Raw genomic sequence first — 25972 nt, forward strand, 5'->3', positions numbered from 1 at the left:
TAGATTCCATATTTCATAGAAAAGGTACATTTGGTCTAAATTATCCAATAGATTTGCATTAACAGCATTCCTACCCCAAGAAATGTTTGTTTTTTGATTGATCAATACTGATTCTGAAATATGGTTATTTATTTTGGAACTTCACTTTGATGATCATGTGATACACTATGCCTTTATAAAAGAGAACCCGGCACATTCACCTTTAGCTTATCCTTCATAATGAGGGACTTAATTCTAGCTCTGACTTTAACCCTTGTGGGTAAGTAAGTACGTTATTTGTCTGGATAGGTTTATAGCAGAGACTTTTTTGAATAAGGCTTAAGAGACTAATTGTTGTTCATTTATAAATATAAACTTCAAAGTTGCATAAATGGACAAGAAAACCTGATACCAAATTCTCCATTGTCTAGGGGAGGAAAGTTTGGATATATTCTGACTTTAGAATAAAAATCTGTGTTTAAAAATTAACAGAATTAACTGGAAAGTATTATGCAGCATGTACTTCACAAGTTGAGATAAAAATTTGGACAGTAATTTTTTATAAAAAAATTGTAAAATGATTCTTTGCCATAATTTCTATATATTTTTTCTCTTTCAGGGAGTCAGCATCTTAATTATCGTAAGTATTTTTCCTATCAGATTATATCATTCTAATGGGTGCAATTGAAATATAATCTGAAAGGTGTAGGAATGTTTAATTTAGTTTTACAACTCCTAATGTGCTTCAGAAGTAATATCAAAATTAACAAATTGATCTTTCCTATTTGGAGCTAAGTGTACTAAAATATATTCTATAGGTTCTCTATAATGTTTACTGAGCATTTTTTCTTTACAGAACCTGATTTCAAAGAAAACAAGGTTTACACATATGATTATGAAAGTGTATTTCTCAGTGGACTTCCAGACAGAGGACTTGCAAGAGCTGGAATAAAAGTAAAATGTAAAGTGGAAATCAGTGGTATTGGGCCAAAACTTTGTCTTATTAGGGTAAGAAAATGTATCCAATGTGAAAGCTGAAATTATCTTCCTACCTGACTTTTTTTTTCAAGCTTTGGGGAAATAATTAAGTTTCATCATATGTTTTGCTTACTCAGGCAGAATGTAACTGACACTGTTATTTTTTTATGCAGTTCCCTATATTCTATTTGCACTTTGCCAGGTAATTCTCAGCTCAAGCCAACCTTGGGCTTGAAGGATTTCTTCTGCTTTGTGGTCAGGGAGACAACAGAATGTAATTTCAAATGCATAATAATTCATTACTGGATCAATTCAATTGTTCCCAAACTGTACAACCTAAGATTATTTAATCAACTGATTTTGCAACTAGCAAACAAACAGAAATAAACATATTATAGCAGCTGGATGTCATTCAATATCTTGCATACGTATTTTTTTCTGGCTGTTTCTTTAGCTTCAGTGGGGAAATGCCATGTTGTGCTACACTGAGATTGTATTCCTTTATTGTATGCTGACATTAACATTTTTGAGTAATTACTAAAGATTTCTGATTATATGAAAATGATTTTGACCTCTAATGTAAGCCTATGTGTGCTTCCAATGAATGTATTGAAACATACCCCTTTATTGCTCTGGACTGATTCCATTTAGTTTTGTATGTGTGTGGAAGAAAAATCATCTTTTTAAAAGATTTCACTTGGCAAATTTAAATTATAGATAGGAAAGACTAGTGGCTGTGTCCTAATAAGTGCCTGAAAAGAGCAGGAACTTTCCAACTGAAGTAGCTGCCTGCTGTTGTGTATTCTTATAGGATATAATGAAAGGCAATAGGAAATGTCTCTCTTTGGTTATGTAACATGGCATGCCCTTTCAGCTATAGGGGACGTTTATTTTTATGCTGCTAAATTTAAAGCATTTGGTTTTGGAGAAGTGAACGGCGCAGGAGATTAACCTTTCACTTGTAGGCCACTGGTTCATATCTACCTTAAATCAAAATTAATGGTCTCAGACCCCTTCCCAGTAGACAAATATCTTCATTGTAAAACCACCAGCATAGCTCTCACCCATGTTGGCAGTCTCCACTGAAAGCCCAAGTACTGAATGGGCCCTGGAAACTGAACATATATGGCAGAAGCACACTGATGGGGCAGTGTGTTGGGGGGTGGGGGAGTTTTGCACTGCAGCAGGGCTACAATATGAGGTGGAGAAGAGAGATCTGCAGCTATCTGAGCTTCCAACCCCAAGGTTCCCAGGTAAAACGTATAGGGAGGGACAATTCCTCCACTCTGCTCTCTAGCCCCCTCTGCCCCCCCACACACACTAATTGTGACTCTAAGAATAGCTCAGCAGCCATGTCACTATTAGCTCTACCCTTGGCTGTGCTTTGTGACTTCAGTTAGGGGGATCATAGCAAGTGCCACCTGAGTTAATGCTGCTTCATGCAACATTGACTTTCCACACAATTTACTGCAGGTCTTCCACAGTTCTGGTGGTAGAATAGGGCTTAGTGTGTCTCTTCTCTGGCTCAGTTCTGTACACAGGCCAACCTTTGGGCCAGACAGATGATCTGTGAATTGAGACAAAGGATGGTATGTGTGGAAACATCCCACTCAGCCACTTTTCACATCTGCAAGTCCCTGTCATGGCTTTATCTTGAGGTATTGCTTCATAAAATCCTAAGAAAAAAAGTTCATGGAAAAATGTTAATAGGAAATCTATTTCCCCTTCTCTCCCAGATTCATTCACTTGAAGCAGCAGAATACAATGGTATCTGGCCTAGAGATCCATTTGCACGGTCATCTAAACTGACCCAGGCTCTTTCAGCACAACTCAGAAATCCCGTCAAATTTGAATACAGCAATGGCCGTGTTGGAAATCTTATGGCTCCAGATGCTCTCTCAGATGATGGTCTTAATTTCTGTCGAGGATTTCTGAATATGCTGGAATTAACCCTGAAGAAGTCACAGAATACATATAATTTGCAGGAGGTGAGCACTTTGCTTTGGTAATTATGTTTGTGGTATAATTTGAATAAGCATACATTTCTGGTTCTTCTAACACATTTATCTGAATTCAGTGTTAAGTGTCTATTTACTAGTAAGCAACATCTAGACTTAGAGGAAAGTTGTTCATCTATTCTGTACTGCCACTGGTAGATCTGTGCCTTAATGGTCCAGAGAAATGTATAGATTTTTAATCTGATTGATCCAATGATTTCAGGAGTGCATTAACAACATTAGAAACTAAGAAAACATGGCTTGTTGGGTGGTAAAAGGAAAAAGGAAACCACTCTGAAAGCTATAATGTTGGTCTACAAAAAATGTGAATAGTACATTAAAATAAACTTAAACCCTCCGCATATTATTAACATTTCCTCTAGAAATAATAGCAATTTGATGTGTCTAAGAAATCATGCATACTTTAATCTCCTTTAGCTCCTATTTGAGAAGGAATATAGTACATATGATGTTGTGTTATTATAATAGCATTTACAGCTGTACTTGATGTTCTGTTGGAATTTCCACTGTTTTATGGGTTTTAATACCATTTTAAGTAACCCCACGTTGAAATTCACCACACAGATTGAAATTGATTTAGTTTTGCATAAATATATTTACATTGATGAGGTTGGTTTTCATTTCATTGATATTATTGTGCTTTCAAAATATTTTTATTGCAAATGTAGCCCAAAACCACTTTCATTTACTTGATATGATCAGAATAAGGTTCAGAAATGAGCTTCAGGATCTCATATTTTTCACAATATGTGTTCCACCTGCAGCACCATATTGAGACCTTGTAGCTGTAGCATATGCAGTATTTTGCAATGCCCAGTTGCACATCTTCATTATTTCTAAATGAATTGGTTACATGTGGTAGTCCGGTTGCCAACCTACACATATGGGTTTAGCTACTGAAATCTTTTCTGAGTTTTCATTATTTTACTCAGTCATTTACTGATTAATAAACCTTGGCATCTTTCCCTGAGGATCTCAAAGAACTTTAGAAAGGAAGATAGGCATCACGATAGGTCCCAAAACACAGAAGGTGAACCTGAGCTGCAGAGCGTGACTCTATGTATCCTGTGCCTTCTAAACTCCCAGTGAGGTCAATAAGTATTTGGGATATTTAAGGAATGAAGAATCAGGTGATAAATGTCTTACAAGAGATCACTTAATTAATGGGAGTTTTAACTGAGGTCTGAAAAATCAGGTCCCGTACCACTAAGTCCTTGGAGTAATTGTATGCTACCTTTAACAATGAAAAGTCAGGAAATGAACCATTCCCCCAAAAATATATTCACTTATCTCCCTTTAACATTAGTAGAAGTCCTGTTCACTGACTGAAGAGAACCAATACACTTTATACATATAAAATCTTAAAGTAGTATTAAACATTTGAGTTAAACCTTCTAATACAAGAAAATCCACAGTTAAAGCTCCACTATTCTTAACTAATGTATAATTATTGCTGCTCACATTGTGTGTCAGATTATCTGCTATTCTGAAGCCTCTAATAGAGGAATGTATGAGCTGGAGATTAGGTATAATGGGATTTTTAAGGGCAAAGTATCAGCCGCAACTCAAAAATCTCTTGCTTTTGAAGTTTAATTCTGACTGATCAAATTATTTCAGCACATATTTATTAATTTTTCCAAATTATATCTCCTATTCCATAGTCCTTAATTGGAAATTGATACAAACCTCTCACTGAGCCAAAATTTTATCCCACTGAAGTCAGCGGGGATTTTGTCTGTGCTTTCAATGGGACCCCTGCTTTGGCCCTTTGACAGTACATGCATGTTTTTTAAATATGGTCAGAGCACAGTAGAGATCCATGTTAGGCATCCAGCAATTCTGCATCAAGAGAAGCATTCTCTGAGACAGCGCTGATTGGTTCTAATTTTTGGCAGGCTGGGATCGATGGTGTTTGCAATACAACCTATGTGATTCAAGAAAACAGGAAAGCAAATCAAATCTATGTGACAAAATCCAAGGACCTAAGCAGCTGTGATGAGAGAGCTCAGATGTTTACTGGTGCTGCATATACTTGCCAATGCCCAGCCTGCAGAGAAGTAAGTAAGATGGATTTATATTTAAACACATTGTGGGTCTGATTCTTCTCTCACATGCATTGGTTTTGCACCCATTTAACTACATTGGCTCCTGATTTATACCACTTAAAGTGGAAGGCAAATCAGGCTTGTTATATCTAATTATCTATGTTTGCTTTCTGCATGGTATTCATGTATATTGGCCATTGCAAAACCTCTGTATCACATTATGCCCTCAGAATAGGGGTACATATGTCTCATGCTGTCTCTGTTCAGAACAAAATTCTACCCTCTCAAAAGAATGATCAGTTGCTTAAATTCAAGGAAAGAAAAGTTTATGCTTAAAATTCTTAGCAGTATGAGCAGTGGGATTGAACTCCATTATGTAAATATGCAAGCAGAGTTCACATGAGACATTAATGGGAATAGTATAGAGAGTAGCCTTGCAAACAAATGGGTCACACTGGATGGTATAAGTGGTATTTTCTGAGCCTACTATCTATGAATTCTATTCACGGAATTTAAATTAAATAACTTTCTATTTGTCACTTTTTCATTCTGAAGAAAAACAAGTATTCACGGGCAACCACTACTTACAATTACAAAATCAAATCTTCCCGTGAGGAGGCTTTAATTGTGCAAGCTGATGTCCAAGAAATCCATCAGTTCACACCATTCCATGAGGTCACTGGAGGGGATGCTGTAGTAGAAGCAAGGTACTGTACATCTGCATAGCTGATCCAAAATTACATATCCCTTTAATTCACTAATTCAGCATCTAAGTAATCTAGTCAAATTCCCTAACTGAATTTAGACCTCTGTACCTACCACATGTTGACTGGCAATATTACATTATATAAAGCCTCAACCAGATAATAAAAAAACAACCTTCACTGTTGGTCATAAATCTGAAACATGTGCATAACTATCCAAATTTTGCTAGCTAAAGTTGGCAGTATTTGGTGAGTTTATTTCTCTGGGATATTTGATTTATGCCTTAAAAGCCAAGATAAATGCAATTTGATCTGAAAAAATGCAAACTAATTTATTTGTAGTAAAATACTCTGATATACAGTTACTCACTAAAAGGAAGATCCCTGGAAAACCACGTCACTGAAAGAGACCCATGTGGATATTCACAGCAGTTTGAAATTTGTCATGTTGCCAATGCAGTTATGGGTATGGCTGGTTGAAAATTTTCCATCACAACTGCTTTTGATGGGTACCTGGGGTTTTAACCAATGAAATTCTACACTAAAATTGTTTGCTGTCTGTGGAAAATTTTGAATTTATGTCAAAAACTTTGTGGCCAAGACCTCAAAATATTTGCTTGAAAAATTTAAACCTTCCACTTTTCAGCTGAAATCCAAAAACATTCACATTTTCTTTATGAATATATTTTTTAATTTTAAACAAAATTTTCCACAGAAACAAATTATTTTATGACCAACTCTAGTTATGGGCTTTGTATACAGAGAAATCATGTCACAGAGTAGGGAAGATAGGGAGTTCTTTTTATCACTTAGATATATTCACCTCAAGCCAAATCCTAGCTTATGTCAACTGGCATTGCTCCATAAAATTCAGTGAGGAACTGTCCCCTCCACTATAGCCTACAGGTCTAGGCACTGCAATACCAGAAAGATTAAGACAAATTAGGAGTTCAGAGAACTGCAACAAAAATGAATAAAGGGCTGGAGAGCAATTAATTGGCCAAGAGGAGCATAAGTGGGCATGATAACTTGGTTAAACAGTGAACAAGCGGGGGTAGGGTAAGGTATTTTAAAGAACTTTTACACTCTAAGGATCAGATGTGGATACACATTTGGGTGGTGATGATGAACGGTGTTTGATGCAGCCCAGGAAAGGGTCAGGCATAATTGCAGACCAGGTACCAGATCCTAGGCTGTTGTAAGTTAGCAGACCCCTCTTGGAGCCAATGGACCTACACTGATTTCCACTCCCTTAGGACCTGGCCCTCTGTCTTCAGGAGAGCACAGACTGCTTCCTTCCTGTTCCTCAAGGGCTGCTTGATGCCCCCAAAAGAGTGGAAAAGAGACTCAGCAGTGGCTTTGCTCTGCTCCCTGCTCCTATACTCCATGAACTGTCCAGCAGAATTGGCCGACCACATAAGGGGTAGTAAGAGGAGGGCATGCAGTCTGGGTCTCCAGGAAGCATTTGTCAGATAACTAAAGCTATTTTAAATACATTTTTCATATAAGTGAGAAGTAAAATATCAAGAAATTTAATACGCTTGGGGTCAGATTTTCAAAACTGTTCACCGCTGGCCTAACACTGCTCCCATTGAAATCGGGGGAGTTTTACTATTATTTTACCTTTTAACCCCACCCTAAGGTCATGGCTACATTACAAAGCCTATGCCAGCCTAGTCCCCAATGTAGATTCACCGTATGCTGATAGATGGAGGTGTTCTCCCAGTATAGTAACGCCATCTCTCTGAACAGCATTAGCTAATGCCAGTGAAGAGTGTGTCTGCTGGCAAGATGCATCTACGTTGGGGGATTTGTTGGAATAGCCGCGTCACTAGATTTATTTTTCCCCTTCACAGTCCCAGCTGACATAGCTATGCTGATATAAGTTTTAAGTGTAGACCAAGCCTTGATGTTCATTTTCCCATATATGCACATATACCTCTTCCCAATACTTCAGAGCTGAAGGTATGTAATAGATTTGGCATGGGCTGGAAGGGGGAAAGAAACCTGTCTGAGTGTACCTGGTATTATACTTCCTGACTCCAATCCCCTTCCAGTAATATTGTATACGTTTTCTGGAGAGGAAAAATCTCTATTGATTGTATAGACCCTTGTATTCAGCTCCTACTGGATTGTCTGTAGAGTATTTCTATAATATTTTTGCAAAGATCTTATGAAATTCCTATGGAAACAGTGTGTGGAATGTTTCAAAAGATCTCTGTAGAGATTCCAAAGTAAACATGCCAATTTTCTATGGAGGTTTTAGAGACTATTCAGTACAATCATATCTACTGGAATGTTCTCAGATGTTCAGTACAAATACCTAAAAGTATTATATTGTCCTAAATGGTCTATTTAAATGTAATTGGCAGGATAGGACACATCCCTCTAGCCACAGATATGGCAAGGATAAAAAATGTTTACAAACACAGCCTTTCATTAAAAACTTCTTGATGATGAAGGGTGATGGTTTAGCTCAGTTTGAAAAGTTTCCAGAGGTTTGGATGTTTTTCCAAAGTATCTGAATCTCTTCGCTTCCGAAATCAGGTTGGGGAAATCTCATGAGAACATTTCATCTTATGAAAACCCCAGGACATTCTGCTTACAGTTGGGTCAGTAATAATTTAAGAAGAGACTGTAACATTTCTTGCAGTATTTCACTTTTTTCACTTCCATTTGAGACCAGAAAGTGAAGAGGTGTTTAAGAACTCTCAGGAAACCTCTAGACAGGCTCAAAATTCAGTGATGATTTCTGATGAAGGATCAAGTCCGTTATTTTTGTCTGAACTTCAATACATGAATGTACATATAACACACACATTTCCTGTGATCTTATTTATCAAGCCCCCTCATCCAACCCCCCCCCCAACACACATACTCCTCCTGTCCCAGTTTCCCTTCCCCTGGAATTTTAGTTCTTTACTCCTAAAGGGGAGTAAAGTCTAGATCTGACCCTGAGACGTTCTGAGTATTGGGAGTTGTAGGTTCTCTCAGGATCAGGCCCTCTCTCTGGATTTCAGTGCATATGTTTGTGAATAACTTTGCATCTTGATAACAAAACACTTTTGTAAAAATACATAATTATATTAAGAGCAGAACTTCTCTTAATTTTGCACGCTGGATCTCATGATGTTAGTTCACTGGGTTTCTCCATTGCAGGCAGAAGCTGGTACTGAGTGATGTGGAAAAACACTCCTCAGAAGTCCCATCAACAGAATTCCGGAAACGTGGATCACTTCGGTACCATTTTGGCAGTGAATTGCTTCAGCTTCCCGGCCAGTTATTCAAAATCAAAAACTTGGAGAGTCAGGTAAAATTAACTGCCAGAAGTAAATATTTCGCTGTAAATCAGTGCTGATGCATGTGGGAAAGGGAACATATTTGATCTTGCTGTATATTTTAATTTTCTTGCAGATAGTGGAAAACCTGCGGTATCTGGTAGAGCACACACATGAGCGGGTTCCTAGTGATGCTCCATCAAAATTCCTGCAGCTTGTACAGCTTTTCCGGGCAGCAAATGATGATATCTATGAGTCAGTTTGGAAACAGTTTTCTAGCCGGCCTGTATACAGGTAATAGTAACTTTAATTCTTAAAACTATGATTGAAGATATGAAATGAATGTGTTCAGATGCAGATCTGGAAAATGATCATTGTCTTTCCTATTGCAGGCGCTTGATTTGGGATATAATTCCTGCCGTTTCCACTCATAGTGCAATCAGATTCTTAAGGCGTACAATTGAAAGGAAAGAACTCAGTGACCTGGAAGCAGCTCAGGCAGTGCTTGTGGGCCTGCATTTAAGTACACCAACCCGTGATGTGATAGAGGAAGCGGTGGTAGGATGTTTTAACACTCTCTAATCTTTCTTCACCAATTCTAGCATCCATTGTATTTACTCCTTTGGCAAGATTGCAAAGGCTTTGAAAATACAAAAGTTTTATATCTGGTAGTGAGATTGAAAAGACTTTATTTCCTGACAGTGTTGGAAGGGCGGAAGCAATCAAAGGGACATAGATGAAGCCAGAATGAAACAGCTGAATATTCCTAAGTGATGTAGTTTTAATGTTGCAAACTGATTTCTGGAAGTCTTTTGTCCAAATTAACTTTATAGTCAGATCAAGATTGGCTCTGTAACTCAGGGACCCCACAACAGCTAGATAGTAAGAAATACATGTTTTGCTTTATCAGAATATATTGGGCCTGATTGTCCTATCAGGACTGGTATAAATCAGAGTAATTCTGCTGAAGTCAAGTGAATTATGCCAGTGTGAAATGAACTTGTGTAAGAGAGAGTAGAATCAGGCTCATTATAAAATTTTGTACATATTCTGTGGGTCAGATTCTGCCCTTGGAAGCATAAAGTCATTTCCTCTTAATTTCAATGAGAGCCATGCCTCTATGAGCAAAACTTGGCCCTCTATGAATGTCAGCACAGACCAGTTATTAGCATGTTCACCTATGGGGCAGAAAGTGATGGATTCAAGTCCGATGTTAGCATGTGCTTTCATGCTAAATATTCCCATCAGTCTGAATTATTGGGATATATTTAGTATCCCTCTTAGTTTTTTGTCCCTACAGTTCCGGCAATTATAAAGCAACAAAGAACACTCAGAGTTTTATGAATACTATGCGCCACTCAGTTCTCAGTAAAATTCACCTTCCCTACTTTGGTGATTTTTCACCCTTTGGATTACAACAAGAACTTAATACCCAAATCAAAATCTGGAATATTATTAAAACAACAAATCTTAAGTTTCTCAGAGATACCATGTAGTCACTATGTGAAATACAGTAACAGCCACTGATCAACTAAGAAGCCAGCCTTTCAGGGAATATCAGTTGCTATGCATTGCCTTTTCCTGCATGCGGATTTATATAAAACGTACATAAATGCAAAATAAAAATTAAATTATTTCTTGCTAGTGAGGTAATGTCCAAATATTTTCTCTCTAGCTCATCCTGAAAAAGGCTCATTCACGCTCAGATACTTTACTGCACAGAATTGCCTATCTAGTCTATGGATCATTGGTTCATAAGTACTGCTCCGTTTCGGACTCCTGCCCTGAGTCAGCTCTCCAGGTACACAGCCTGAATTTCTTTTATTTATTTTTTAATGGAAAAATTGTAATTGAGACAATTAAGGTTGGAAGGACAAAGCATATCATTCTGCGCGCTTTCGTGGCATCTTTTATCTGAGGCTCTCAAAATGCTTTATAATGAAGTCTCATGACACACTCATAGGTGCCAACTCCGTGGGTTCTCCAGGGCTGGAGCACCCATGGAAAAAAATTGGTGGGTGCTGAGCACCCACCGGCAGCTCCCTGTGGCCCCGCCCCCTTCTCCAGCTCACCTTCGCCTCCGCCTCCTCCGCGAGCGTGCCGCCGCGTCCTGCTTCTCACCCCTCCCTCCCAGCGCTTGCGCTGCGAAACAGCTCATTCACAGGGCAGGGAGGGAGGGGGGTAGAGGGGGAACACGGCGCTTTGGGGGAAGAGGCGGGGCCGGGGCGGGGATTTGGGGAAGGGACCCAATAGGGGCAGGGGGGGGCGGGGGGAGGGGGGGGGCTTTGGGGGGGGGGGTGGGAGGGGGGTGGGGACAGGGACAGGGAAAGGGGGGGCGCAGGCACCCACCGGCACCGGAGAAAGTTGGCGCCTATGGACACACTTCCATGGTACTCATAAATATAACCATTTAACAGATGTGCAAATTAAGGAACACAAAGATTAATTCCTTGCCTAAAGTCATGTAGTGAGTCAGTTGTAGAGCTAGGAATAGAACCCAGAAATCTTGACACCCAGTCATCTACTTAAACCAATAGACTACACTGGCAATAATAATATCTAGTTCTTATACAGCGTTTTTCCTCAGTACATCTTAAAGTGCTTTGCAAAGGTGGTAAGTATCATTTTCCCCATTTTGCAGTTGGGCAAACAGAAGCACAGAGGGCTAAAGTGACTTGCACAAGGTCACCCAGCAGGCCAAGGGCAGAGCCAGGAACAGAACCCAGGTGTCCTGAACTGTAGCACTCTTTCTCCACTAGGCTACACTGCCTCCCAGCTATTTAAGACAAATGTTATTGGGAGATGGGAAGTGTTTAAAGCAAAGCAAGGGGTCAGACAGGAAATGTTTTAAATTTGGATTTGCCTATTAGTATTATCCTGTGCAAGTTTTGAGCTGAATTAATAGATCAAAAATATGATGTTTTAAAAAACAAAAGTTGCTCTTTAGGCCTATCTCATGTATTGAAAATATTCTGTGATATTTTGGCTTTTTTCATTCAGCCCTTGTTTGTACAGTCAGAAAAGTTCTCTACCAGGCAAGAGTTAGTTCTAGCCACACACTCAAAAATGACAGCTGTTTAGACCACAAGTACAAATCCTGCCCAGTGACTAAAAAACGTTAGGATTTGCTTGCTTTACAAGCAGCAGAATGAAATGGCCTGGTGGTCTCCCTAGAAGTCGATGCTACAAAACTGCCACTCCAGTTGGCAGAGATTGGAACCTTTATTAACCATCTCATAAAAGAGACTAAAGACAGAATGGGCCCAAAGACTAGTCTGTCTTCTTGAATCTAGTGGGGTTCTTAAGCAGGAAAGGAAAGATTTTCAAATGCACCAATGCCAGGTTCCTAACTCCCATTGAAAGCCATTGGGAATTGGGTCCTAACTGCCATTTGTGCCTTTATACATCCAGGGCCGGCTCCAGGGTTTTTGCCGCCCCAAGCGGTGGAAAAAAAAAAAAAAAAAAAGTCGCGATCGCGATCGGCTGTAGCTCCACCGCGCCGCTTTCTTCTTCGGCGGCACTTCGGCGGCAGGTCCTTCCCTCTGAGAGGGACCGAGGGACCCGCCGCCGAATTGCTGCCGAAGAGCCCGAAGTGCCGCCCCTTCCCCTTAGTCGCCCCAAGCACCTGCTTGCTCAGCTGGTGCCTGGAACCGGCCCTGTATACATCTAACCCATCATGTTTAAGGTATATCGGTGAGGAACTGTGCATTGCTGCTGTCTATGCTGTACTTGTTCCAAGAACAAATTCACAACTTCAGTCTTCAGCACTAAAATTCCAGCAATTTCCATGAGCACTAAATGCAACTGAAAATACTTTCATTAAATTATTTGAACAAACTAAAACTACTCAACAACGCCCTCAGGGTATGTCTACAGAACCGAATTGCAATTTAAACCCTTTTTGTTTTTTCAGCCACTATATGATTTTGCAGCTGAAGCATCCAGCAGGGCCAAGGAGGAAGAAATGGTCCTGGCCCTGAAGACCTTTGGGAATGTAGGACATCCAACCATCCTAAAGCGCATCATGAAGTTTATGCCAGGATATGCACCTGGTGCTTCTGATCTCCCAGTCAGGGTTCAAACTAATGCAGTGATGGCCCTGAGAAACCTGGCCAAGAGAGACCCACGAAAGGTAAGGAAACAAAGAATCCCTCTTTAGCATGTGCTATAAGCTCAACGTGTTGTTTTTATTTGTTGCAAGACAGGGGTGGCATTTTATACATACTTCTGGTGGTTTTCTTTACATTAATTCCATTATTTATGAGTGGGAACCTCCAATTCCTTATGACACATTCATCTTCAGTATTTCAGAACGCACGGAATAGCTTAGTATAAGGATATGTTCATTATTCTGTTGTTGGGTTGTTGTCAGCATTTCCATTTTAAAATCTAATTTTCCAAAGATACATGATAAGTTACTGATCAAAATGTGTTTAGTGTTATTTCAACACTGGTGTGAGAGAGAACCCACAAAGCAAGGTTTTCCAAAGATTTATATTAACTATAGATTAAGTGTCACATCTAATCATAAATCAGGGCCATATCTTAGATATATATTGATATCTCATAGATATTGCAGAGTTGAATCCTAATTATGAATGTATAGACATTGTGTGTGTTTAAACCATAAATGGAACATTTATTAAATGTGACTTTTGTCTTTGAGTTATATTATGATCAGGCAGCACAAAATAGTCTCTTACTCCACAGATCAGGCTTTACTGCTCCTCTCTTCTGAAAACAGTCTTATTCTAAACCAGAAACCTTATGTTTTCAAGTTTGACTTACGTTCAAGATTCTTTTTTAATCACTCAGGGTGGAATATTGTTGTTTTCTTTTCTTTTTCTTTTCTTGTTCTAAACAAAAAAAAATTATATGGTTTTAATTAATCTTTACATCAGCTGAATTCACAACATCCCACTGAGGCTTTATCAGGATTTCTGTTATACCCAATTTTTGTATATGTTGTCTTGATCCCATATTTTGGCTCCAGGGTAAGCCGCTCCAGAATGTGTTCTTAGCAGAAAAAATAAGGAAACAGCTGCTAGGTTGCATGAGATATATAAGCAGGGAGATGGGGGTTGAGCCATGGTTTCTTCTTCAGAGGAAAAGAAAAAGCTGCTTTGGTGTTTCAAAGCAGTATTGTGGCTGTGATTCCCCCTGAGCCCAGCACTCCTCATGTGGCCCAGGCAGTTATTTCATTACATTTATTATGCACTTTTTGGAAAAACCCTAATCTGAAGTATTTTAATGCCCATGACTGGGTGTTCCACTGTATAAGAAACAATGTGATCCCAGGTTTGTGGTTTACTACACACAAATTTGCACTAATCAGTCCTACCAGGTGGCCTTTCATTTCATTGCTTAATTTGAAATAGTTGTGTACATTTTGGAAACATTTGCATCCTTGTAGTCACCTTTATTTTAACATTTGCTAATCCACATCATTGAATTAATATCAGGTCAGTTAGAGCTTGATCATTAAAGTACTTTGGATCAAGCCCTTACACTGCACAACCTGGATGCTTACACTACTAAATATTGTACAGCTCAGACTATATTTGTCACATATAACAATGTGCAGTTAAATTTGTTGTGTAAACTTGAGATGGCTGGATGAGAATCTACAAGTATCTATGTGGGGAAGAGATTTCTGATAGTAGAGGGCTGCTCAGTCTAGCAGATAAAGCTATAATGAGATCCAATGGCTGGAAGTTGAAACTAGACAAATTCAGACTAGAAAAAAAGGCACGTTCAGGGTAACTAACCATTGGAACAACTTACAAGGTAGGTGGCGGGTTCTTCATCACTTGAAGGCTTTAAGCCAAGACTGACTAGCTTTTTAAAAGAATTGCTATAGCTCAAACAGAAGCTGGGTTTCATGCAAAATGCATTGGATGAGGTCCTTTGGCCCGATGAGGTCAGACTAGATGGTCATAATGGTCCCTTCTGAACTTAAAATCATGAACTTTGTTGCCACATTACTTGCAAGAATTAAATGGAAAAAATTAAGCATGGATTTTGTTTCTAACACAAGACTTGTACTACAATTGTGGTAAAGGGTGGGAAAAGATGAATAGTTAATTGCAAATGTTCAAACATACGGTAACTTAAAATTCTATTTACTATTTTCAGGTACAAGATATTACCCTGGAGATGTTCCTAAACCACAAGATTAATCCTCAAGTCCGAATGATTGCTGCCTTTGTTCTGCTTGAAACCAAACCAGGTCTTCCTGTCTTGGTGACTTTAGCTAATGCTATGCTAAAAGAACCTAGCATGCAAGTGGCAACTTTCATCTTTACCTCCCTGAGGGCTCTGGGCAGAAGTACAGCTCCGGATCTCCAAGTCGTGTAAGGGCACTACACATTATTTCTCTAAAAGAGAAACTTGCTTTCCTGAAAACTGCAATGGAGATTTTAATATGGTACAATTCACTGAATCTTTCAGGGCCTCTGCCTGCAGAATGGCTATCAGAATACTCAGCCCCAAACTTGACAGACCTAGCTATCGATTCAGCAAAGATTTCCGCCTTAGTATGTTTAGAGGTAAGGCTCAAATTTCTCCATCTATATTAATCACCTGTAGGCTTTGAAATAAAATACACATAAGTTAAGGGTGGGAGGGGAATCATACAAGCCAATCATACAAGCCCAGTTCTACCCATAGATTCCTGAACTGCTTGTCAGTTGCACATTGCACCTGAAAATTCCTCTATCATCAGGAATATAATGTCATATCTAAGGATATTCCCTTTAAAGAGATTTATATCCCTGTGCATTTTACGTTGTACACAACCAGCCCAATATAGCTTCCATGATGGGCTAGGAACAATGCAGACATAGGCCAAGTTTTCAAACCATAGTTGGGCACCAAAACTGACCAAAACTGAATATAAGTGGTCTGATTTCTAAAAGTGCTGAGCCTCCACAACTCCCCCGAATTCAAATGCAGCTATGAATGTTCAACACTTCTGAAAATAGGTGCCCATCTTTAAATATTCAAGTTTGAAAATATTCAGACACAAACATTTCCTTTTCCCACAAACAACTAAGATTTACGTTCATAGATTTTGCTTGCACCATCATACCCTTAATTCTCCTATACAATACAGTAGATCCCTGCATGGGATCCTGTTGATATCCCACTCCTGTCAATGGGAGTTTCGTGCGCAGGTCATAGGCAGTGTATGGCCGTTAGCTGTATAAAGAGAGAAAGCATGATAAGAAGACACATGCTTGCTCAACCAAATTCTAGCTATTTTCATGCAAGTTTTATTTGATAATGGTGATTATTTAAGTGGTTCCCCGATACAAATGACCATGACAGCCCCAACAATTTGGCATATTTAGCTGGCAGACTAGGGGAATTATATCTATAAACACAGTCCCTCTGTATTTGGATGTTTTTATCACTTTTGTAACTTATCAGGATATTTAAAGCTATTTTTGTAAAAAATCAATGAAAAACAAGTCCCTGAAACATTCTAAACCTACAGTGACAAATGCTGATGTATTTTGTTGTTATTGATTATTATTATTATTAATTATTATTATTTTATTATTTTATTGCAACGCCTTGGTAGATCTTGTTACTGCTCTGCCTTTTTTTCATGGATTTTACATAGCCATTTAATCTGCTCTACAATGAAAATAAGTACAGTACATACCACAGTGACAACAGTAATATATGATACACATGCTTGCTACCTTGGAGACGCAGACAGAGAACGCCTGAAGAAATACAATCACTAATACGTGCTATGTGAACTTTTGTACTTTTTAAAATGCATTCAGGGAGATACTCTAGAAATTATTACAGAATTAAATAAAACACATTTATTAATATTTTAGGGTTTCATTTTTGAACATTGCTTTTTGTCAGCATTGTTTTTTTCCATCAATCTCTCAGTCTTCCTCGAGATATGCCATTTAGTCAGATACATTTATATGTATCCACATCTCTCCAGATATAGTGGCTACAGTGCATCATATGACTGTGCCAACACGATTTTGCATTGGTAAATATTGGTAAATATTTTCTCAGAAAACTAAAAATATTTGATACTCAAGCTGTATGAGTTACTGACACACGCTGATGGAAAATGTCCATGCTCTCTTCAAGTTAATACATTTTGTGTAATCATCTAATCATTTACAAGCAGCAATTCTTATTAAGTGTCAGTAGGTGCAATGTTTGGGTTAATGACAAGATTTCATGGCCTAGAATGTAGACAATATGCACTGTAACACGCATCAGTGGCTGGGTCATATAAAGGATAATAGAGTACTAATGCTACTAGCTAATGGACCTATCTCAATTGGTGGAGACCTGTGTTTCTGGTGTTGAAAGCCTCAGATTTACTCCTTAGTGGGTGATCCAATGTGGGATCATTACACACTAAAATGACATCTCTTGGCTGTATTGGAGACCGAACACAATTATATCTCCTGATGGCTTAGTTTGTTGCCTCCAGTCCTTTCTCCATTAGATTCCTGTGTTATGTAATGGGATTGCAGCAATATGGGGTCTCAGTAAAGTTTATTCAACTTTGTGCTGCATTGTTGGTGTAGTCTGGTCCTAAAGCCAGTTTAACAAGCATGTGGAGTATAATTCCAAAGTAAGGGTGATCCTCCAGTGGCAGAGATCTAACATAGGAGTTCTTCAGCCACTCACACTAGCTGCTGCTGGTGTAACAAGGGAAGAGTGTAGGAAAGGAGATGTAGTAGGGATGCCCCTATGCTATCCTGGTTCTCACATATGGTTTTGGTCTTCTTGTTGAAGCCCAATTTTTTTTAGAAGAGCCTTGAGGCTACTTTCACACAGCACAGGGACTAGACTGGGCAGAGCTGCACCAAGATCAAGGGAGTGCAAAGGAGAGTTTTAAACCACCTTAGCACAGAGCCATCTGACGTGTTCTGTACAAATTAACCATGCCCTAGGATCTGCCCCATTGTGTATGATAAACCTAGAGAACGGGAAATACATATAAATTACATTACTTTGTATTTACTTGACAGTTAACAATTACTGAGCAATTAGTGCCACTTCATGTAAGGAGTTACAACATTTATTACTAGATGTATTTAACTGCCTTAGAGTAATTTGGGAGACACGTCTACACCTCACCATCTGTCCTTATAGGACATCTATATCACTTTCCCATAACTGTTAGCAAAGGATGGCAAATCTGTTTCAATTCCTGATCCCCTTTGTCAAGTTACATTGAATGATGTCTTGTAAATGCACCTCATAAGCTGATGTTACAGAATCTGACCGGATGTAAATGATATAGCAGAAGCAATTGAAAAAATAGCATAATTGCTATGCAACGAGCAGGGGAGTTGTAATTTTGTCCATTAATAGTTCAAATATGCAGAATATTCTGTTTATGACAGTTTTATGACATCAGTTTTATTACTGGGATTTCTGGCCTCTCTCATGTCATGCTGTATTGCTCATATTATGCAATTAGTAAATTGATACAGTCTGCACTCTGTGGTTTTAAAAACTAACTGAGCTTGCGTTTTACTGTATATTTTCCTTTCTCTTTAGAGTCTCTTATGATTGGAATGGCAGCCCATTCATTGACACTGAATAATGTAGGCAGCATATTCCCATCAATAGCATTGTTCAAATTGAGGGCCCATTTCGTTGGACATATTGCTGAACCTTTGGAGGTAAATGGGCGTTCCCACAATTTTTCTCTGATTAATATCACTGTTTTTTTATCCCTCCCACACTTTTTTTCATTTCTGATTTACTTCTTTACGCAGGTGGGACTGAAAGTTGAAAGACTGCAGGAGATGTTAGCGAAAAGACACTTACCTGACAGTGATTCTGACAGTGCATTTGATGTGAGGGAAGTTCTGAAAACGGTGCGTTCACAGAAAAAAAATGTAGTAAGGGGTTAATCCTACCAATGCCAGGAACATTCTAACAAACTTCTTCTTGTCACACAGCTCTCTGACTGGAAGGCACAGTCCAGTGATAAACCTTTTGCATCAGGCTACATGAAGATGTTTGGACAAGAAATCCTCTCTGGTGCACTTGATAAGGATTCCATCCAAACTCTATTACAGGTAGCTCTTTGATAGTACCATCAGACACATGATCAAAAGGCATAAAATACTGTTTCTTTTTTTTTCTCTCTTTCCTTTTTTTTTAACTTTACACTCATGAGATGTTTTGCTGTAAGGATTTGATCATGTACAATAAGTTCAAACTTTGATCAATAGTGATTATAATCACTGCTGGCAGATTTTCTCCTGGAGCATAATTTGTGACATGGGCTATGATATTCAAGTTCTACTTATTTAAACAGGGCAAATCTATAATTGCAGGCATTGTATGGACCAGAAGAAAAAATTCCCTCAATAAAGAAATTCATAAATCATCTTCAAAGTGGTGTAGGGACCCAGTGGTCGAAAGCTTTGTTGTCTGCGGAAGTCCGTCGCATTGTGCCTATGTGTATTGGATTCCCAATGGAGACAAGCTTGTATCATGCTTCTTTCACAAATGTTGCAGGAAGTGGTAAGGCAAATTGAATATCAAGTGGTATGCAGGACTGCAAGGTACTTTTTACACAGTTTCATATTCTTTTCTTTCTTTACAATAGTTCAGGCACAGATTTCACCAACTCCAAGTTCCGATTTCAGACTGGCTGACTTACTTAATGCCAATATTAAAGTGCGATCCAAGCTGACCCTAAGGTAAACATTTAGTACAAAATAAAACGATCATATTTCCAAATGCACAGGGCAGTTGTAAGTATCTGTCAGCTGTTTACTGTATGCTTGCAACTTCACCATGTTGTTCTAATTTTTCAGCATGGTCAAGGACATGATCTTTGTAATGGGAACTAATACACACCTGTTCCAAGCTGGATTGGAGGCACATGCTAAAGCGAATATAAATATCCCTATGAACGTTGCGGCTACTCTGAATATTAAGGATAAGAATTTCAAATTGGAAATCCCACCATGCAGCCAGGAAACTGATGTTGTTACTCTAAGGTAAGCTGCATCCATTTTATGACTCGGATTTCTGAACTTTCTCATATCAGGTTGTATCAGTCATATTATGATGCTTTTGGTGATATTATATTATTTTTCTATGTAGTAATGCAGAAAGGAATCTTTTGAAAATAAAATGCATTTCCTTTTTAGGAATCACCCCATGCAAATAATTTGGCTGACTGGCACTGTCTGGCATAACTTACTTATTATAGAGTAAATGCCTTGAATCAAAAATTATGCTTATATAAATGCCACTTCTCTCCAGTGGTCTTCACTTGCTTTTCTCTTTTAAACCACTTTTAGGCCCAAATTGTTTATAACATTCATTTCATCATTTTTTTCTCTCAAATAACTACACAATATATATGTATTAAAAAGTTTGCATTTGAAAGCATAAGGTTAGGTTTAAGCAGAATGAACACCATTGATTATAATTGGAATACATTGCTAATCACACACACATACACACATTCAATGTTTTAAAATTGTACAGAATTCAGCATTTCTTGTGTTTTTATCTGGTTTTCCTGTGGTGGGCATTTGATCTTCTTGCCTGATTGGTCTACTTGATTTACTACCATTCATGCAACTGCAAAACACTCTGGAAAACTATTGCAGCCAGATGCAACGAACCAAAACCAGATAGAAATACAAGCACAAAGAGAGGCAGGGAGGGGGGAAAAAGAGAGTGTCCAAGGAATCAAAGCAGCAGACCAAAGCTTAGGAAAATGTTCACATACAAAAGACACAGATAGCCAGGCTGAAAATTCATCACAAAGGAGAAGTGCCAGCAACAACAGAAATCTACAGTGCCCAGAAATGTTAACAAGTTTCTGTTCTAGGAATATAGCAGCAATGAAAGAATTCAGTGTTTGACCCACCTGAAGTTAGCATTCATGGCTGCTGGCTCCTGGAAGCTCTGCAGGCCTCTTCAGTTTAGCAGTCATGGAGGCTGATCATTATTCGCCCTTAAAAGTCCCCTCTCCCTATTATGGTCGCAAACTGTCTTATTAGACATTCTGTATTACACCCTCCTCCAAGCGTGAATCCTTCACTCTATCAAGAGTGATCATAACCAGGTTCTCCACAATGACTTTGGGGGTTCCAGTGAACATGCTCAGGAAGCATTCCAGATGCCTAAACAAAGGGGCGAGTTCTTCCACAGTTGACAGAGCATCAGTTATCTGTGCAAGAGCTTCAAAGGGGTCATGGCCCAAAGTTGTTTGTTCAGTCTCTTGCATGGACCACACGTTCATTCCTGAGATCAGCTAGAAAGGGATATTTATGCCAAACACTCTGAGTGGGTTCCAGTGTGGGACAGGTTAAAGGGAATATTAAGGAAATAAATAATAATAATGAATATTAATAATAATGCTGAGCATTTACCTGGAGCTTCAAATTGTTATACAAACTTTAACTAATGTACAACACTCCTGCAAAACGAGATAGTTATTTTCCTTGTCTGTCAGAAAAGGAAACTTAGACACAGAAATGTTAAATGACTTGTTCCAGGTCAGAGAGTGAGCCAGCATTAGAACGGTGGGATTAGAACTCAGGAGCCACACTTTCCTATTCAAACCACTTCCCCTTGCTCACCTCTGAGTATCAAAGCACAGTAAATTATATGTCACCTGAAATCATCTTAGATAGAAATAATTAGATAATGCCTAATCAAACACATACATTAATGGTATAGACTCTAGCAAAGATGAGCAAAGTTTTATCACCATCAATTTTTCTTATGCTTATAAAAGAATTTCAAAACTATGCTACAAAACAAGTGAGTAATGGCATATGCACTCAGAATGAAACAATGTGCACATAAGGGGAATGATCAGAGAACAAAAGATTGAACCATGTCACCAACGTACTTCTGGGACAGGTAAAATCTTAAATGTAAAAGGAAAAATATTAAATCAATATATGGAGAATTAGCAGGAAATCTTAATTTAATATGGATTTGTTTTGCATGATATTTTGAATAGTTCAGTGCTTCCTGTCAAGTTAGAAGAAATCTATTGGATTCAATATTTTGGAAATTTTCTGACACTATTTACCTTTGTATCCTCTGTTAAAGAAACCACAGGGAATGGTTCTTAAGGGGAAGCTGAGAAGTTGGAGGTGTTTGCTATTTAGAGCCATTTGTGAGCAGCCTTCATAATGAAACTATATTTTACAATATGGCACTTTGACTCAGTCTTTATGGACTTCACAGTCAGTGAGCTACCTAGGCAGCATAGAAACACAGGGCTGAAAGAGACCTTAAAAAGTCACCTAGTCCAACCAACTTGCACTGAGAGCTTACAGTGACATTACAGATAGTGAGAAGATAGTTGGCTGCATGGGTAAGCTAGCATGACTGTCTCCTGGCACTCATGCTTTGAGAGCGACCAGACTTCCATGGGCATGTAACTGTGAGTAAAATCTGGTTCAATATTATCTAGGCTGGTACACCATTTCTGTGAGAATGGTGAGATGCATGAGACTCCAGCAGCAAATAAAAACCCAGATGAGAAATCACTGACTTTTGAAGAATTGATTTAAAGTGTTGATGATAAAGACACTGAAGCCCCAAGACAAGACAGCAAATTTAGGACTCAGACTCCCTTTTCAACACATATCACAACTACCCATTAATAATACTACATGAAAAATACAAAGCGTTTGTTTCAATCCAATCCAATCAAAGTTAAACTGAATTTGAGAAACAATACAAACCCTAGGTATTTTTAAAACCTTTTCCACACACTTATTGGGTTTTGCATATTTATTGGTATTATATTCAGCTTGCCAGCAGATGGCCACTTAAAAACATATTTTTTCCTATAACATTTACAGGAAGAAATGTAAATAAACTTTGGGGAAAATCAGAGCCTTGTGCTTAAAGTATATGTATGGAGAGATGCCAGAGAATGCACTCTTTGAAAATGTATCTCATATTCATAATGACAAGCTATTGAAATATATACATTCGCTTGCATAGTGCTGTGTCCCAGTTTTTTAAAAATTGTAGGTTGGCCTGGCAGAAATTGCTTCACAAGAGCCTCTTATAAATAAGATTAATGACAGAATTGCACAATTTTATGTGACATGGGATAATTTCACTCTCCTAGGAAGGAGTACACAAGTGGGCCAGTGTGTCGTACAGGACATTACTAAGGAGATGTGGTGTGCATGTGTGGGAGGGAAGTTCCATACCAGTTCAAAACTTTATTTTTTTAACATTCTTGTGCCAGATTCTGAATTAATTTTTCCTGGTATTAATCAAGAGTAATTCTGTGGATTTCAACGGAGGTACTTTGGCTTTTCACTGGTGCAAATGAGATCAGAATTTGGCCATAGGGTTGTTACTTGCGTATCATTTATGTAGTTCTTATAGGTAGTGTTTTAAAATGAATAAAGACTTTTTAAATAATGAAACATATTCATATATAGCTCTTATTTTCTTTTTTCTATGCTAGTACTTAGGACAACACTCGCTGCTGACATAAATGGGCCCAGTTCAACAGAATCCACCCCCCCCCCACGCACACGCACACACATTGAATTTGGCTGATATTATATCACAGATAAATGAACAGCTTCTTCTGTTATCCAAGAAATACACTAATACATATATTGGAAAATCTCCCTTTTATTTTCTCCCTTGTGTGGGATCACAGAGAACAGATTCTTTCATATCATAGCTGTAGGCCCTCTTTGTAACTGTTTTTTTCTTGTTAAAGAGCCAGAGTTGGCTCTTACAGCCTATTTTTACTGTGCTGTGTGATTCTGCAGACATTGACATGTGTCACCTCTGATGCAGCTGCATTGTCAGCTCTCTGAGCACAACAGGGAGGAATTGATCCTCCGCTTTCATTAGGTGGCAGGAGTAGACTATTGGCATAAAAAAATAATACTTAAAAAAAAAAGGAATAGGAGAGCTTTGTGCCTGGAGACCCAGCCTGCTGTTCGGTGGTCATTTAAATTATTGAATGGGCCTGAAATAAAAGCCATTTGCTTTTTCCTTTGTCTCCCTTATCCAGATGAGCCATCTGAAATGCATGTTGATTTGTATTTTCTTTTATCCACTCAGCTTGTTAGGAAGAATATTTCACTTCAGATTCCATTCTTCAAGGTTCTACTCACGCTCAGCATGGAGCGTTGCTGTCATGTCCTTATCTAAAATGGGAGAGCAGGAAAAGCAAACAAAGCCCCCCTGGGTGACACGTGTTTTATTGAGGTGTTCCACATGAAGTGCAATTGTGTGCTTTACAGTGCACGCAGCATGGCAAGAGTCTTCAAGAGGAAGAGAGCACCATCAAATGAATACAAATTCACCTTTCAAATAGGGAAGATTGAGAGCGCTCAGACTTTCACACAGTGTGGACCTCATTATAATAGAGATCATCTCATAGGCCATCTCCCCATTCGCGGTCAGGCAGGCCACCTCCTCTCATTCACAATCCCATAACAACCCTGTGGTAGCTACGGCAATTGGTGACATGAAAAAGAAACATTAGGAGAGTACATAAGGTATTTTTAGTTGTATTTTAATGCTATTAAACAGCTAGAAATAAAGAGCAAGCACCAGAGGTAAGATCCTCATCTCTGTGTGGGCCCCCTTACACCTGGTAAAAGGGCTGGAGAGGTGTAAAGGGACCTTAAAAGCCCCACATCTGGCTGGGGGAGGATTCTCCAGGCCATGGAGCAGCCCAGGATTGGGATGGCACAAAGGTGGCTTAAAGCCACCTCCTCATTCTGAGCCTCTAAGGGGTGCAATACAGAATCTCATCCCATGTTACTAGTACCAGATCTGAGTGCTCTTGGACCACCAGCAGTCCATAAACAACAGCTTAGGAACTTCGGTACTGAATATTATTATGTAAATAAAGTTCTGAACATTCCTGGTCTGGGAAAAGCAATGATTCTAGCGATAACGCAGTTGCAGCAAGTTGCGGATGCCTTGCTCAGGTGACTCTCGGCGCCTCTCTTCAATGGCATTTTTAATAAATGTCACACAAGAATTTACATTTCATGGCGTACTTTCCCTGGTGTTTATTATTTTTAATTATAAAAAAGAGAGGATGAAGTAACAGTTTAGAAACAAGCATCCCAAGTGCTAGTCTTTTCTAGGCTATGTACAATTTTGAAAATTAAAAAGAAGGCCGTAATTTCCAAACTTGGGAGCCAAAAGCTAAGCAATTAAATCCATAGCTAGACACCAGACTAAGTAGCCCCGTTTTCCAATGTGCTTACATGCACAGAGCCCACTGCTTTCAGTGATTGCACCCAACTTTGAAAATGTTGGTCTACATTTCTCTGCAGCCTTTATAGGGCTTGACAATCTCACTAGCAGGATGACTTCTGTAAATATCTGTGAAGTAATTTGCAAGGTAGGATGTTTGTTGCTAAGTACACGCCACAAGATATAATTCAGATCTTTTCCTCAGAAGTGCTTATCGATACAACATTCCCCTTCATGTTTATTCTGCAGGTCTAAGACGTATGCTGTTACACGAAATCTTGAAGACTTAGCTGCCACTAAGATGACGCCAGTTCTTCTACCTGAGGCAGTGCCTGACATAATGAAGCTGTCCTTCGATTCAGGTTCCGCATCAAGCGAGAGTGATAAAATAAGGGTAACACATATTGGATTTTGAACACTCCTTTTGTTTTTTTGATCTGTGTAAGATTATCTCCTTTATCCAGAAGTGAATTTGTATTAATGATTTCTGACCCATTATTTTTTTCAAAATGAGTCAAGTACAACCTTCGGACAAAAATAACCCAATAGTAATGATATAACAAAAATCTGGAATTTAATCACAGTGTCAGGCTAACATAATTGTGTTTAGAAACTATAACATTGTCTTGAATAATTAATTTTTGCAATTTCCTATGGGAAAGGCCCACAACCCTTTAAATGCATTGTAACTCTCATGTAGCCTTCCTGTAAATTAACAGAGGGTT

General features: G+C 38.7%; 1 protein-coding gene across 1 annotated transcript in view; it reads left to right on the forward strand.

Annotated features, from left to right (window-relative positions):
* Positions 1-219: 219 nt before the first annotated feature.
* LOC112114243 (vitellogenin-1-like) overlaps positions 220-25972 on the forward strand; it is a 44655-nt gene continuing 18902 nt past the window's right edge. The window contains exons 1-20 of the mRNA XM_029912385.1: positions 220-259; positions 599-619; positions 836-987; positions 2694-2945; positions 4871-5032; positions 5576-5727; positions 8884-9034; positions 9139-9296; positions 9395-9560; positions 10678-10803; positions 12916-13134; positions 15138-15355; positions 15453-15550; positions 18558-18682; positions 18779-18880; positions 18965-19084; positions 19346-19535; positions 19621-19714; positions 19832-20017; positions 25497-25641. Coding sequence (XP_029768245.1) covers positions 220-259; positions 599-619; positions 836-987; positions 2694-2945; positions 4871-5032; positions 5576-5727; positions 8884-9034; positions 9139-9296; positions 9395-9560; positions 10678-10803; positions 12916-13134; positions 15138-15355; positions 15453-15550; positions 18558-18682; positions 18779-18880; positions 18965-19084; positions 19346-19535; positions 19621-19714; positions 19832-20017; positions 25497-25641 — 2877 coding nt within the window. The remainder of the gene's footprint in view (positions 260-598; positions 620-835; positions 988-2693; positions 2946-4870; positions 5033-5575; positions 5728-8883; positions 9035-9138; positions 9297-9394; positions 9561-10677; positions 10804-12915; positions 13135-15137; positions 15356-15452; positions 15551-18557; positions 18683-18778; positions 18881-18964; positions 19085-19345; positions 19536-19620; positions 19715-19831; positions 20018-25496; positions 25642-25972) is intronic.

This window comes from Terrapene carolina, unplaced genomic scaffold, assembly GCF_002925995.2.
Source record: "Terrapene carolina triunguis isolate 2854851 unplaced genomic scaffold, T_m_triunguis-2.0 Scaffold211, whole genome shotgun sequence".
In the NCBI taxonomy this organism is placed as follows: Eukaryota; Metazoa; Chordata; order Testudines; family Emydidae; genus Terrapene; species Terrapene triunguis.